The 16,513-nt window shown below is 37.6% G+C and overlaps 1 protein-coding gene across 1 annotated transcript in view; it reads right to left on the reverse strand.

Moving 5' to 3' along the window:
- The window catches only part of LOC123705469 (titin-like), a 65,915-nt gene that overhangs the window by 37,442 nt on the left and 11,960 nt on the right, over positions 1–16,513 (reverse strand). The window contains exons 12-13 of the mRNA XM_045654248.1: positions 9,803–16,102; positions 6,744–7,424 (exon numbers count right to left, since the gene is read on the reverse strand). Of these exons, the coding sequence (XP_045510204.1) occupies positions 6,744–7,424; positions 9,803–16,102 (6,981 nt within the window). The remainder of the gene's footprint in view (positions 1–6,743; positions 7,425–9,802; positions 16,103–16,513) is intronic.

Here is a 16,513-nt window from a genome sequence, read left to right on the forward strand (position 1 = left end):
CACCACACCGTCTTTGCCCTTTACTCGCCGCTTCTTAGTTTTTACTTTTCGGACTTCACCCGTCTCTGTTTTGGTTTCTATTATTTCCACTGTTTCAGGCTCACCTTCCAACGGAGTGGCCTGTTCCGGTTCAAGTGGTTGATCGAGTGGTATTACGCTTTCGTCTGTGATCTCGGTTATTTGAGTAGTGTCTGGTGTGTGTACTGTTTTTGTTTTCTTTGTTCGTTTCTTAACTGTTTTCACTGTGACCTTACCTTCAGGTGTGTCAATTTCTTCAATGGTAGTCTCTTCGGGAACTTCTGGAACTTCCTCTGGTTCATCAGTAGTCGAAGTGATTTCAGTTATTTCTTGTATCTCTTGCACCACACCGTCTTTGCCCTTGACTCGCCGCTTCTTAGTTTTTACTTTTCGGACTTCACCCGTCTCTGTTTTGGTTTCTGTTATTTCCACTGTTTCAGGCTCATCTTCCAACGGAGTGACCTGTTCCGGTTCAAGTGGTTGATCGAGTGGTGTGATGCTTTCGTCTGTGATCTCGGTTATTTGATTACTGTCTGGTGTGTGTACGGTTTTAGTTTTCTTTGTTCGTTTCTTAACTGTTTTCACTGTGACCTTACCTTCAGGTGTGTCAATCTCTTCGACGGTAGTCTCTTCGGGAACTTCTGGAATTTCCTCTGGTTCATCAGTAGTCGAAGTGATTTCAGTGATTTCTTGTATCTCTTGCACCACACCGTCTTTGCCCTTAACTCGCCGCTTCTTAGTTTTTACTTTTCGGACTTCACCCGTCTCTGTTTTGGTTTCTGTTATTTCCACTGTTTCAGGCTCATCTTCCAACGGAGTGACCTGTTCCGGTTCAAGTGGTTGATCGAGTGGTATTATGCTTTCGTCTGTGATCTCGGTTATTTGAGTAGTGTCTGGTGTGTGTACTGTTTTTGTTTTCTTTGTTCGTTTCTTAACTGTTTTCACTGTGACCTTACCTTCAGGTGTGTCAATCTCTTCGACGGTTGTCTCTTCGGGAACTTCTTGAACTTCCTCTGGTTCATCAGTAGTCGAAGTGATTTCAGTGATTTCTTGTATCTCTTGCACCACACCGTCTTTGCCCTTGACTCGCCGCTTCTTAGTTTTTACTTTTCGGACTTCACCCGTCTCTGTTTTGGTTTCTGTTATTTCCACTGTTTCAGGCTCACCTTCCAACGGAGTGGCCATTTCCGGTTCAAGTGGTTGATCGAGTGGTATTATGCTTTCGTCTGTGATCTCGGTTATTTGAGTAGTGTCTGGTGTGTGTACTGTTTTTGTTTTCTTTGTTCGTTTCTTAACTGTTTTCACTGTGACCTTACCTTCAGGTGTGTCAATCTCTTCGACGGTTGTCTCTTCGGGAACTTCTTGAACTTCCTCAGGTTCATCAGTAGTCGAAGTGATTTCAGTGATTTCTTGTATCTCTTGCACCACACCGTCTTTGCCCTTGACTCGCCGCTTCTTAGTTTTTACTTTTCGGACTTCACCCGTCTCTGTTTTGGTTTCTGTTATTTCCACTGTTTCAGGCTCATCTTCCAACGGAGTGGCCTGTTCCGGTTCAAGTGGTTGATCGAGTGGTGTAATGCTTTCGTCTGTGATGTCTGTTATTTGAGTAGTCTCTGGTGTGTGTACTGTTTTAGTTTTCTTTGTTCGTTTCTTAACTGTTTTCACTGTGACCTTACCTTCAGGTGTGTCAATCTCTTCGACGGTAGTCTCTTCGGGAACTTCTGGAATTTCCTCAGGTTCATCAGTAGTCGAAGTGATTTCAGTGATTTCTTGTATCTCTTGCACCACACCGTCTTTGCCCTTTACTCGCCGCTTCTTAGTTTTTACTTTTCGGACTTCACCCGTCTCTGTTTTGGTTTCTGTTATTTCCACTGTTTCAGGCTCATCTTCCAACGGAGTGGCCTGTTCCGGTTCAAGTGGTTGATCGAGTGGTGTGTTGCTTTCGTCTGTGATCTCGTTTATTTGAGTATTGTCTGGTGTGTGTACCGTTTTAGTTTTCTTTGTTCGTTTCTTAACTGTTTTCACTGTGACCTTACCTTCAGGCGTGTCAATCTCTTCGACGGTAGTCTCTTCGGGAACTTCTGGAATTTCCTCAGGTTCATCAGTAGTCGAAGTGATTTCAGTGATTTCTTGTATCTCTTGCACCACACCGTCTTTGCCCTTTACTCGCCGCTTCTTAGTTTTTACTTTTCGGTCTTCACCCGTCTCTGTTTTGGTTTCCGTTATTTCCACTGTTGCAGGCTCATCTTTCCACGGAGTGGCCTGTTCTGGTTCTTGCAATTGTTCCAGTGGTGTGATGCTTTCTTCTGTGACCTCTGTTATTTGTGTTGTTTCTGGTGTTTGTACTGTTTTAGTTTTCTTTGTTCGTTTCTTAACTGTTTTCACTGTGACCTTACCTTCAGGTGTGTCAATCTCTTCGATGGTAGTCTCTTCGGGAACTTCTTGAACTTCCTCTGGTTCATCAGTAGTCGAAGTGATTTCAGTGATTTCTTGTATCTCTTGCACCACACCGTCTTTGCCCTTGACTCGCCGCTTCTTAGTTTTTACTTTTCGGACTTCACCCATCTCTGTTTTGGTTTCTGTCATTTCCACTGTTTCAGGCTCATCTTCCAACGGAGACGGAGTGGCTTGTTCCGGTTCGAGTGGTTGATCGAGTGGTGTGATGCTTTCGTCTGTGATCTCGGTTATTTGAGTACTGTCTGGTGTGTGTACTGTTTGAGTTTTCTTTGTTCGTTTCTTAACTGTTTTCACTGTGACCTTACCTTCAGGTGTGTCAATCTCTTCGATGGTAGTCTCGTCAGGAACTTCATGAATTTCTGCTGGTTCATCGGTCGTCGAAGTGATTTCGGTGGTTTCATGCACCTCTTGTACCTTATCGTCTTTGCCCTTGACTTGACGTTTCTTAGTTTTAACTTTCCTCACTTCACCCGTCTCTGTTTTGGTTTCTGTTATTTCCACTGTTTCAGGTTCATCTTCCAACGGAATGGCTTGTTCTGGTTCTTGTGATGATTGGTCGAGTGGTGTGATGCTTTCGTCTGTGACCTCTGTTATTTGTGTTGTTTCTGGTGTTTGTACTGGTTTAGTTTTCTTTGTTCGTTTCTTAACTGTTTTCACTGTGACCTTACCTTCAGGTGTGTCAATTTCTTCGATGGTAGTCTCTTCAGGAACTTCATGAATTTCTGCTGATTCATCGGTCGTCGAAGTGATTTCGGTGATTTCATGCACCTCTTCTATTTTACCATCTTTGCCCTTGACTCGACGTTTCTTAGTTTTAACTTTTCTCACTTCACCCGTCTCTGTTTTGGTTTCTGTTAATTCCACTGTTTCAGGTTCATCTTCCAACGGATTGGCTTGTTCTGGTTCTTGCAATTGTTCCAGTGGTGTAATGCTTTCGTCTGTGATCTCAGTTATTTGAGTAGTGTCTGGTGTGTGTACTGTTTTAGTTTTCTTTGTTCGTTTCTTTACTGTTTTCACTGTGACCTTACCTTCAGGTGTGTCAATCTCTTCGACGGTTGTCTCTTCGGGAACTTCTTGAACTTCCTCTGGTTCATCAGTAGTCGAAGTGATTTCAGTGATTTCTTGTATCTCTTGCACCACACCGTCTTTGCCCTTGACTCGCTGCTTCTTAGTTTTTACTTTGCGGACTTCACCCGTCTCTGTTTTGGTTTCTGTTATTTCCACTGTTTCAGGCTCATCTTTCGACGGAGAGGCCTGTTCTGGTTCTTGCAATTGTTGCAGTGGTGTAATGCTTTCGTCTGTGATCTCAGTTATAAGAGTAGTGTCTGGTGTGTGTACTGTTTTAGTTTTCTTTGTTCGTTTCTTAACTGTTTTCACTGTAACCTTACCTTCAGGTGTGTTAATTTCTTCGATGGTAGTCTCTTCGGGAACTTCTGGAACTTCCTCTGGTTCATCAGTCGTCGAAGTGATTTCAGTGATTTCTTGTATCTCTTGCACCACACCGTCTTTGCTTTTAACTCGCCGCTTCTTAGTTTTTACTTTTCGGACTTCACCCGTCTCTGTTTTGGTTTCGGTTATTTCCACTGTTTCAGGCTCATCTTCCAACGGAGTGGCCTGTTCCGGTTCAAGTGGTTGATCGAGTGGTGTGATGCTTTCGTCTGTGATCTCGGTTATTTGAGTACTGTCTGGTGTGTGTACTGTTTTACTTTTCTTTGTTCGTTTCTTAACTGTTTTCACTGTGACCTTACCTTCAGGTGTGTCAATCTCTTCGACGGTAGTCTCTTCGGGAACTTCTGGAATTTCCTCTGGTTCATCAGTAGTCGAAGTGATTTCAGTGATTTTTTGTATCTCTTGCACCACACCGTCTTTGCCCTTGACTCGCCGCTTCTTAGTTTTTACTTTTCGGACTTCACCCGTCTCTGTTTTGGTTTCTGTTATTTCCACTGTTTCAGGCTCATCTTCCAACGGAGTGGCCTGTTCCGGTTCAAGTGGTTGATCGAGTGGTGTGATGCTTTCGTCTGTGATCTCGGTTATTTGATTACTGTCTGGTGTGTGTACGGTTTTAGTTTTCTTTGTTCGTTTCTTAACTGTTTTCACTGTGACCTTACCTTCAGGTGTGTCAATCTCTTCGACGGTAGTCTCTTCGGGAACTTCTGGAATTTCCTCTGGTTCATCAGTAGTCGAAGTGATTTCAGTGATTTCTTGTATCTCTTGCACCACACCGTCTTTGCCCTTAACTCGCCGCTTCTTAGTTTTTACTTTTCGGACTTCACCCGTCTCTGTTTTGGTTTCTGTTATTTCCACTGTTTCAGGCTCATCTTCCAACGGAGTGACCTGTTCCGGTTCAAGTGGTTGATCGAGTGGTGTGATGCTTTCGTCTGTGATCTCGGTTATTTGAGTACTGTCTGGTGTGTGTACTGTTTTAGTTTTCTTTGTTCGTTTCTTAACTGTTTTCACTGTGACCTTACCTTCAGGTGTGTCAATCTCTTCGACGGTAGTCTCTTCGGGAACTTCTGGAATTTCCTCTGGTTCATCAGTAGTCGAAGTGATTTCAGTGATTTTTTGTATCTCTTGCACCACACCGTCTTTGCCCTTGACTCGCCGCTTCTTAGTTTTTACTTTTCGGACTTCACCCGTCTCTGTTTTGGTTTCTGTTATTTCCACTGTTTCAGGCTCATCTTCCAACGGAGTGGCCTGTTCCGGTTCAAGTGGTTGATCGAGTGGTGTGATGCTTTCGTCTGTGATCTCGGTTATTTGATTACTGTCTGGTGTGTGTACGGTTTTAGTTTTCTTTGTTCGTTTCTTAACTGTTTTCACTGTGACCTTACCTTCAGGTGTGTCAATCTCTTCGACGGTAGTCTCTTCGGGAACTTCTGGAATTTCCTCTGGTTCATCAGTAGTCGAAGTGATTTCAGTGATTTCTTGTATCTCTTGCACCACACCGTCTTTGCCCTTAACTCGCCGCTTCTTAGTTTTTACTTTTCGGACTTCACCCGTCTCTGTTTTGGTTTCTGTTATTTCCACTGTTTCAGGCTCATCTTCCAACGGAGTGATCTGTTCCGGTTCAAGTGGTTGATCGAGTGGTGTGATGCTTTCGTCTGTGATCTCGGTTATTTGAGTACTGTCTGGTGTGTGTACTGTTTTAGTTTTCTTTGTTCGTTTCTTAACTGTTTTCACTGTGACCTTACCTTCAGGTGTGTCAATCTCTTCGACGGTAGTCTCTTCGGGAACTTCTGGAATTTCCTCTGGTTCATCAGTAGTCGAAGTGATTTCAGTGATTTCTTGTATCTCTTGCACCACACCGTCTTTGCCCTTTACTCGCCGCTTCTTAGTTTTTACTTTTCGGACTTCACCCTTCTCTGTTTTGGTTTCTATTATTTCCACCGTTTCAGGCTCATCTTCCAACGGAGTGACCTGTTCTGGTTCGTGCAATTGGTCTAGTGGTGAAATGCTCTCGTCTATGACATCGGTTATTTGTGTAGTTTCTGGTTTGTGTACTGTTTTTGTTTTCTTTGTACGTTTCTTTACTGTTTTCACTGTGACCTTACCTTCAGGTGTGTCAATCTCTTCGACGGTAGTCTCTTCGGGAACTTCTGGAATTTCCTCTGGTTCATCAGTAGTCGAAGTGATTTCAGTGATTTCGTGTACCTCTCGCACTTCACCATCTTTGCCTTTAACTCGACGCTTCTTCGTTTTCACTTTTCTCACTTCACCCGTCTCTGTTTTGGTTTCTGTTATTTCAATTGTTTCTGGTTCATCTACCAACGGAGTGGCCTGTTCTTGTTCGTGTAATTGATCGAATGTTTTTATGCTTTCGTCAGTAATATCTGTTATTTGCGTTGTTTCTGGAGTGTGTACTGTTTTAGTTTTCTTTGTTCGTTTCTTGACTGTTTTCACTGTGACCTTACCTTCAGGTGTGTCAATCTCTTCGACGGTAATCTCTTCGGGAACTTCTTGAACTTCATCTGGTTCATCGGTCGTCGAAGTAATTTCTGTGATTTCTTGCACCTCTTGTACCTTACCATCTTTGCCCTTGACTCGACGTTTCTTAGTTTTCACTTTTCTCACTAAACCCGTCTCTGTTTTAGTTTCTGTTATTTCCACTGTTTCAGGCTCATCTTCCAATGGAGTGGCCTGTTCTGGTTCGTGTAATTGGTCGAGTGGTGAAATGCTCTCGTCTTTGACCTCTGCTATTTGTGTAGTTTCTGGAGTGTGTACTGTTTTAGTTTTCTTTGTTCGTTTCTTAACTGTTTTCACTGTAACCTTACCTTCAGGTGTTTCATTTTCTTCGACGGTAGTCTCTTCTGGAACTTCTTGAACCTCCTCTGGTTCGACAGTCGTCGAAGTTATTACAGTTATTTCATGTACCTCTTGCACCTCACCATCTTTGCCCTTGACTAGCCGCTTCTTTGTTTTTACGTTTTGCACTTCACCTTTCTCTGTTTTGGTTTTTGTTAACTCCACTGTTTCCGGTTCATCTTCCACAGGTATTATTTTTACTGGTTTGAATAATAGATCAAGTGGTTCTACGCTTTCGTTTGTAGTAGATTCTATATTGAAAGCAATTTGTTCATCCATCATTTCTTCGATTTGTACTTGCGTGTGCATTTTCGGTATATGTAAAAATTCATCTGGCATCTCGATTGTACTCGTATCATTGTCAAAGTGAATATACGATTCGTCTCCTACATATTCTTCTATTTTGACATCGTAGCTTTTTGGTTCTCTTTGTTTATCAGGGTATTCGTCATCTAAAGATTCCTCTATTACAACGTCACCTCCTGATGCCTCGCTTACTTTCGACCGATTTTTTTTCCTTATTATTGTTCTCTTAGTTCTTATCTGTATTGGTTCGTCTTGACCCGGCGCAGTTACAAACTTTGAAACAATTTCTTCTGTTTCTTCAATATCGGATGTTTTGGGCGAAATTGATGAAATGTCTGATTTGTCTGGAAAATTTTTACTTTATAAGTTTGTTTAAATTGTTAGTTTTGTGTATTTCGTTATAAAAGTATAAGGTAAATGCGTTAATTGAATTGAGTGCTGCTTATTTAAAGCTGTTATGTTATGGTATATAATTATGTTCTGATAACCTTTTAATTTATAATAAGCAAATTTCCGATGAAACGTTTGAGAACAGAGTAATGACACATTTAAGAAAAATTAGGGTTAAAATTTAGGAAGTGTATCACTTAAAATTATTTAATATGTCAACCTAGTTATATATGTATAAACATCGCCGCTGCAATAGAAGAGAAAGAAGAAATTCGCGAGTTCATTCATGAATACGATGAATATGATAAATAATAATCGATTTAAACTATTATATTGCCGTGTCGTCAAGAAAGACGTGTAAGTTACAGCACTCATAACTTAAGTTAAGAATGGCTGAAAGGCATTTGATGATATTTTAAATAATTATTGCTAAGAATTAGAAAAACTGCATGTACTACCCATGCGGATGCGGTGCCGCGGCGAGCAGCTAGTAATTAAATTATAATTGTTATAAAAGCATAGTTGTTCTACGGTAAGTAGACATTCTTGGTCTCCTGTGGAAATTGTCACACGATGAAATATTTTCTTTGGCAAAAGACAACCTGGCATGTGTCATTAAATGGTGGTATGAACTTCAGTTAGACTAACACTCATATTAGTTCATTTTTAATCCAATATTGGAATCATTAAAATAATTTTACATGTTGGTTGGGATAATCATCTTAATAGATGGCATGGGATATCCCTTAGACACACAAAACCTGAATAAGTTAAAAGTAGATTAAATTCGATTGTTGATGCGAGATCACGGATGGCCGAGAGGATAGGCTTCTAAAATCTCGTCTCGTGATCGAATGTTTTATATTCTTTAAAAATTTATCACTAACTGGACGGATTTCGATGATTATTTTTCCGACCCAAATATCGACCAATAGAATTGCACCATTCGACGTCACGTGGTACAACCTACATGGTATTATACTGATAATTTTTTGAAAATTTTCTCTGGTCGTTGACGTCAAACTGACAGGTTGAATTCAATTGTGAAATTATATTGGCCGACATTTGGGACGGAAAAATAATCTCCCGAAGACCACACGAGCTTCAAAATTATCTGGCAATTCCCTCAAGGTTCCCTGCAAACAAATAAAGTCGTCAAGTTTTTCAGGAAAAATCACTCGCGCTTCGCGCTCGTGATTTTTTAACCTTGACTAAAAACTTGACTCCTTCATTTGTTTGCAACGAACCTATCGGAAAATACCCGATAATTTTGAAGCTCTTGTGGTATTATAAGTGATTATTTTTCCGACCCAAATATCGACCAATAGAATTGCACCATTCGACGTCACGTGGTTCAACCTACATGGTATTATACTGATAATTTTTTGAAAATTTTCTCTGGTCGTTGACGGCAAACTGACAGGTTGAATTCAATTTTATTGTGAAATTATTGGCCGACATTTGGGACGGAAAAATAATCCCCCGAATACCACACGAGCTTCAAAATTATCTGGCATTTCCCTCAAGGTTCCCTGCAAACAAATAAAGTCGTCAAGTTTTTCAGGAAAAATCATTTTCAGATTTTTTAACCTTGACTAAAAACTTGACTCCTTCATTTGTTTGCAACGAACCTATCGGAAAATACCCGATAATTTTGAAGCTCTTGTGGTATTATAAGTGAAAATTTACAGAAATATAATATTATGTTATATATACATCAGAAATGTATCAGAATAACACATGAGTTGATTTTCTTCTGTGAGTGAAACCACGCGACACTGCTTGTATAATGTTCTATTATACAAATTTGGTCTAATGAATTAAATGATGTTATTGTAAGTAAAACAAACTATTTTTTTTAATTATTATATTTGTTAATTCACATTGCTAATCTGGAAAATTCTCGAAAAACTGAAAGCCTCCTTTCTTGATATAAGAAGATCTATATATAATTAATAATATTAAATAGCAATTACATAAAAAAATATTCATGATATTTTATGCAATAATGAATAATTTGCTGTTTCTGGTTATAATAATAATTAATAAGGGAAGTTTCAAATCTTTTTTTGCTCATTCAGCACAAATTCTTCATTAATATTTGTGTAATATTTATTTATTTTACCCAGTTTGCCCCACCTCTCTACTATCCGGGTAGTCAAATCAATAATAAAAGCATACTCCTAAGATAAAATACTCGGAAAATTATTAAGTAAGTAGGTATTTTCGTTTTATAGCCAATATTTTTTCTTGCAGTTTAGCGAGATGATAACGGCAATTGAACAAAAGGAATTCGTGATATAAAGCAGGATTGTAGTATCAGTACACTTACCCATCGTATGCACTACTGGCTGTATAACCTCAATAGATTGATCTTCCACACTTGTTAAATTAGATTGATGCGCGCTGGGTTTATCATCATCATAAGGTTGCGTTTGCTCATTTACAAACTCATTATTTACCTCAAGTACTTGTGATACCGTAACACCAGTCTTAGCTTTTTGATTTTCGGGCGATAGTTTCGATGGAATTACAGACTCATGTTGTAAGCATTCATGTTCAGAAACTATTAACGGTGTTATGGATGGTGTTGTAACAGTGACTGTTTTTAATTTGCTTGTGTGAGTAACTAATTCTTCTAATTGAGAATCAACAATATTTTCTACGCACTGTATGTGTGGTAATGGAGTAAGAGTTGTTGTGGCATTGACGAAAATATTATCTGTTTTTGGAATAGGTTTCGAAGAACACTCATCGTTAACTTCAAGAACATGTATTCCTTCCACTGTTGTCATTGATAAGGAGGCCTTATCACGAGGAGAACTTTGTTTAAAGTCAGTGTCTGTTACATTATCACTTACTATAACATCTAATTGAGTGATCGGTAACATTTCGATTGTTTTGGATTTAATATTTTCCTTATTTATTATTTGTTTTTGAACATCCGTTATCTGTTCGTCATAAACTACTTCAATTTGTTCTAAAGGATTCATTTCAGGAATCACTTTTCTACCTTTGATTGGTTGGTCTGACTCAATTTTTAACAGTAATGGTATTTCTTGAGTAGAATTTTCAGAAACACTAAAGCTTACATGTGTTTCCAAGTCAAGAGAAGCTTTCGTAAGGTTAGGTTTATACTGGTTTATTAAATCGCCAGTATTTTCAAATAACTCCGGCCTTACATTTTCTATACTTTGTTGGATAACATGACTCTCAGTAGCTGTTCCGTCCTTAACAGCAGCAACTTTACTTAACATTTCAGTTCTTTCCTCAGTGATTACCTCAGTTTTTTGAACAGGTTGCAACTCTGATAAACTTTTTTCAGCGTGTAATTCCTCACCTTTTTGGTGAACTAAATCTTTAGGCACATCGTGAGTTATATATTCCTGAGTAAAAATGTTTTTATGAGTTTCTACATGCAATTGTGCTTTGCTTTCTATTGACATCTCTTGGTCACTTAACTTATCAGTACTTTCCATAACTTGTGTCAATAACGTTTCAAAAACATCTTGTTCTGGGGCAGATGTTTCTGTTGCTTTTACTTTTGTTTGTATGAAATTTGGCAATTGTTCAGGATGTTCTTGTACAGTTACTGTACTTTGATTTGCCGCTTTTAGACTGTCAATATCTGCCTTGACATTAAGAACGACGTCTGAAGTGATTTCTGTTGTGATTTCCTGAGCGTGCTCTAAAATATTTGGCTGCTCACTATACAGCCCTTCTAATACAACACGATCTTGATGAGCATTCTCAGGTTTATTAAAATCTTTGCATATAACATCTGATTCAATCTCCATTGGAACATTTTCAAATGTTAAAATATGCTTAGCTGTTATTATACCAATATTTTCATTTTTACATGACGGGAAAGTATCAATATTTAAGTTTTCTTCACGTTCTTTAACTGATACATCGCTCACAAAAACATGATGTTGGGGTTCAACAACTAAATTTGACTTAACAACTTTTGAAATATCTTCAGGTGACATGTATTGTTCAGATTCTTTTGTTAAAACTTCTTGTACTTCAATAGATGAAGTTGTTTCAATAGTTGAAGTACAAGTTTGACTTGGTCGCTCAAATACGCCATCAAATAAATTTTCTTTTTCTGTTGGTTTTACTTCTATGACTGTCACATATTTTGATGTATCTAAAGTAGCAGTAATTTGGCTTGATTTTTCGAGTGCCGTTTTGGGTAAATTAGTTTCTCGTTCCAGTGGCAAAGTTTCGCATACACTAAGATGATCACCAGTAAGAACATTTATAGAAGTGCTATGTGACTTAGAAGGCTCAATAATTTCCAAATCCTCACGTTGTTGTTCTGGTTCTATTTTACTCACATTCAGTGACTTAAAAGTCTCTATATCAATTATGCCGCTAGTTTCTTTTGCATTATCTTTTTCTATGAAAGCTGCTTCTGTTTCTGCAAGTTGCCACATTTCCACATTTAAGTGCTTATGTGGACTTAAATTAACAGCATTCGAAACAGCTTCGGGTAGTTTATTAATTTTAAGTCGTTCTTCTTTTTCAGCTACGACATCTTCTATTACTTTTATACTCTCAGATGGTCGTAGATTCACATCAGCACTACTAGTTTTCAAATCTTCAGTCGAAAATATCTCCTCATGCTCGTTAAACACTGTTTCATTTACTTTTATTCCAGAATTCACAACAAAATTATGAGCTACTGATACCGTTTGCTGTGTAGATGGTAAAGTGTTCAGGACAATTTCTGATTCTGTCGGTATAATTTCAGTTACATCTAAAGATTTATGTTCCTCAATGCCTCCTGTTGTTTCTTTAGATACTGGTATTACATCCCTGTATGGTTTTTCCGTTTCTAATATAAATTGTTCAGACTTCTCGATAGCTTCTTGTAACCCCTGACTCGATATAGCACTAGCTTTTGGTTTTTCTGCTATACAAAGTTCTTCACTATTATCATGGGCAATCACTTCTATATTAAACAACGACTGTTGTTGGTTAAGACTTACACTTGCCTTCTTTACATTAACATCAGAGATTGCACTAGATATGGCATTTTCTCCTTCAATGAATTGAACCTCCAATATTTCCTTAGCCGTTAATTCAACAAGAGCCGTTTTTGCTTCCTGGTCCAAAGGTATTTTATAAGGAACAAATTCAGATTCTGTATCGCCTTCGAAAACTTGGAATCCATGAACATATTGCCTCAACTCATCTTGTGTACGAATTGCATTGACAGTCTTTTCCAAGATTTTCGGCATACCTTCAATATCATTGGACACTATGACCTCTGTATTTACGGTGCCGCAAAAAGGTACAAAACCAACGTCGGCATCCTGAGTCGGTACTTTAGTTATTTGTTTGCAATAATCGTCCACGTTTTCCATAGTTTCAATAGAACTTGTTAAAATGGCTTGGCTTTGCATGATTTCGCCCGTAAGTTTATTTTCCGATATTGATTGCTTCGGTATCATAGATTCACTTTCCACTGGCACTACTTCAGTACTCTCTAAGTGGTGTGCTGCAACATGTGTCATGATGGATCGTTGTTGGTCAATATCATTACATGAAATTTCTTCAGGAACTTGATTTGTAACGACCTCCTCAATTTCAGGAGCTTTTCTATAAATTTCATCAATTTTACCAACTGCCTTTTTAAGAGACATATGAAAATCTTGAGCTTCTTGTATGTTATCTGTCTGAGACAGAACTTCGGAAGTAATTATACCATGATGATGACTATGTAATATATCAGCCTTTTGCTCATCTGGAAATTGTGGTAATGACAATTTTAGTTCTTTTTCGATCGGTACTTTTTCATTATATTCTGGCACTCGCAAACCACTAATTGTTACAGACGGCTTGGTTGCTTGTAATTCCTTATTATCAGTTTTTAGCAAACCCTCATGCATGTTAACTAAAACTTCTTCTTGTATAATAGCCTCTGTAGTTATTGTGTCACTTTGTGCGATTGCTTTAGGTAATATTTTAGAAGCGTTAAAAATGGAAGGTTCTGTTACTGCTTTATTTTCTTCTATGAGCAAAGCCTCACATTCAGATATTTCAGTAGAAGCAGTGAAGTTGACGGGAGTTTCCCTTAAAAGAGTACTTTCTTTCTCATTGAAAATGGTAGATGTGACGCACAATTCCTTATGCGGTATGTTTTCAACATTAGCCTGAGTTTGTTTGGGCATATGGATATCTGACGTTAATGAAACACTGGAGTCTGCTACCGTTTCAGAAGAGACTGCAACTGGGTGTCCAAAAACATCAGAAGAAGCGCTATAGCTTTTAGGAGAGACACTTTTATCATAAGTACCTTCTTTTTCATTATGTACTGTTTCCATTACACTAATAATATCCTGTAATGGAACAATTTCTGATGTAATAGTTTTTTCATCTGGTTTTGTAAAGTCTTGTAATATTCCTTGACTATCCAAGCATTTACTTTCAGACACCATAACTGATGATAAAATATTTTGTTTTACTAAAGCTTCTTCGGTGAGAGTTAGTGATAAATTAAATTCATTAGCGGATTCTCGAGAACTAACTTCTAAAACTACAGGAACTTTGTGATTTACATCCATGTTTATATGTGCTTTCTTGTTTTCACTAGGCATAGTTTTAAAAACATCCTCAGCAACATTTGGTACTATTTCGCTAATATTAATACTTTCTTTTTCTGAAAAGGTAGTTATTGCTTCATTTTTAGGTATTTCAATACGATCAAACTGGCATATTTGTTCACTTACTGTTGCTTCTGTTACTAACAATTCTTTTAATATATCTCTTTGCTCCGTGGCTGTATCTGTTTTTTGCTCCAATTCGTTTAAAAGTGTTATCTGATCAGCAGTAGTTATTATTTCGGATAGAGGCGTCTTCAAATGATGTGTTGGTGCTTTAAGCGCAGTATTTAGCTCAGGTGTTTTATTAATGCCAAGATTTTCCGCTGAGTCAGAAGTTTCCGTTTGTGAAACAGTTAAAGACATGTTTGGAGTAAGCGAAACTGTAATATTTTCAGGTTTTTTAAATGAATAGTTCTCGGGAATTTCTTGATCGTGCACAAATGGTGTGCTTATAGTTTTAGCGGTCTCCGTTATAAAAGATTCTGTAGCAATCTCATCTAATTTCTTTTCTGAGACCATAAACTCATCCATTGGTGAAATACCAACAGTTTCAGACATTATTACTGGTTCAGCAACATCCATTTCAATATTTGCTGTCATGGATGGTTTATCTTCTTTAACTGGAAATCTTGTTTCCCGTTCATGAACTTGAACTTCTTCCGTTATATTTTTTTGCAATGCTGTAACATTCATCTGAGCATACATCTCATTAGCTAGTTTTTCCTTTTCTAGGCTATATTCGGAATCATGAATTTGCGGTTCAACTTTATATGTGTGTTGATGTTCATTAAAACTAACATTAGCCAGTTTTTCCGCGTACTGGGTTGGTTGGAGTTCTGATTCTTTAATGTGTGAAGTTGTAATTAAATTATCAAGGCTAAAGTGAGTTCCTATATCTTCACCTACACTAGCGTTTGTTGAAGAATCACTGAATGGTTCTAAATTTCCTTCTTTTTCATGGGGAGTATTAGTAGAAACGACAATACTATCTTTTGAGATAAGGTTTAATTTTGCCTCTTGTGAACTTGGTGCTTTTGGAATATCAAACGCGCTCTCTTTTTCTTGAATATTAAGAATTTCTGTTGAAATTTGATTCGAAACTATAACATCTTCTTTAGCCATTTCAGTTGGTACTATTAATTCAGGGTAGTATTTCCCTGATTTATCCTCTACAAATACTTCTCCGACTTCTATAGATTCTAATAAACTAAAGTTAGGTTTTGGGGTTACTGTTTTCTCAATTGGTTTTGTCACCAAATCTTCCTCTTTATCATTGGGTTTTACTTCTTCTACATTCAAGCCAGAAAGAGGAGAAAGGGTAACGGCCGCAACAGACTCTTTTATAGAAGAATCACATATAGGGCTTTCTTTAATTGGGGCAAATTGTTCTGTTACCTTAATAGCATTTTTCAATAACAGAGATGGTTTCGCGACTCCCTCTTGTTGATCGCAATTTTCTACTTGACCTACTGAAATATTAACAATAGTTTCAGAAGTTTCTACTCCTTCAGATGATACAATATATGTATTTGTTACATTCTCGTTGGTTACGTCGCTTGCTAAGTATTTTTCAACTGAATGTTCTATATCTATCTCAGTAACTTGTAACGGTTCAGCTTCAGTGAATGTAGACTTAATGAAATGTTTTGATTTAGATTTTATTGGTAAAGGTTTTTCATTTTCTTGTGACTGCTGCATTTCATTTATGAGGGATTGATTTGTATCCAGTTTTATAATAGCTTTTTGCTCATTTATTTCATCGGGAATAATGTTCGTTGCTTCACTGGATGGTATAACTTCAATCAAATTTTCATGGAAGTCCATGGGCAAACTCTTTACAAGAGGTATTGGTTCATCGTCGAGGGAAATGGTTTCTTCTTCTTGTTCAAATTGAGTAACATCCTTTGAACGCTGTTGTCTTGAGCTTTGTACGATTTCAGTAACACCCTCATTGTAGACTTCAGATGTTTTAGACAGTTTTGTGTGTTTTTTGCGTTTTACTTGTTCAATTTCAGTGTTATCTGTGAAATACAGTATAGTAGATGAATTGTACGAAATTTTAGAAACAAAATAATATAATAATTACAAATATAATAGTACTGGATAAGTAAATTTAGTATTAATACACATAAGCTTTCTACAGATTTACAATTGTTACTTAAATGTGAATTGGTACTTACTTCAACGATTAGCCTAACTACATTTTATCCAAAAGCAGCACAGTCTTGAAGGTAAATTGCTGATGATAAGCTGAATTAAATTTTATACGTCATAATTTGAGTGTTTGGTGCAAATTAGTAACCGCATATTAGTAATACCGCAGTAAAAGCTGTAAAACTTTAAAAGTCTATATTTTTAATTGTTCCGATATATATAGATTAAATAATATGTGCCTTTAAATACATACTTATACATAATTGACAAATTTTTAG

This window comes from Colias croceus, chromosome Z (genome assembly GCF_905220415.1).
Source record: "Colias croceus chromosome Z, ilColCroc2.1".
Taxonomy (NCBI): Eukaryota; Metazoa; Arthropoda; class Insecta; order Lepidoptera; family Pieridae; genus Colias; species Colias croceus.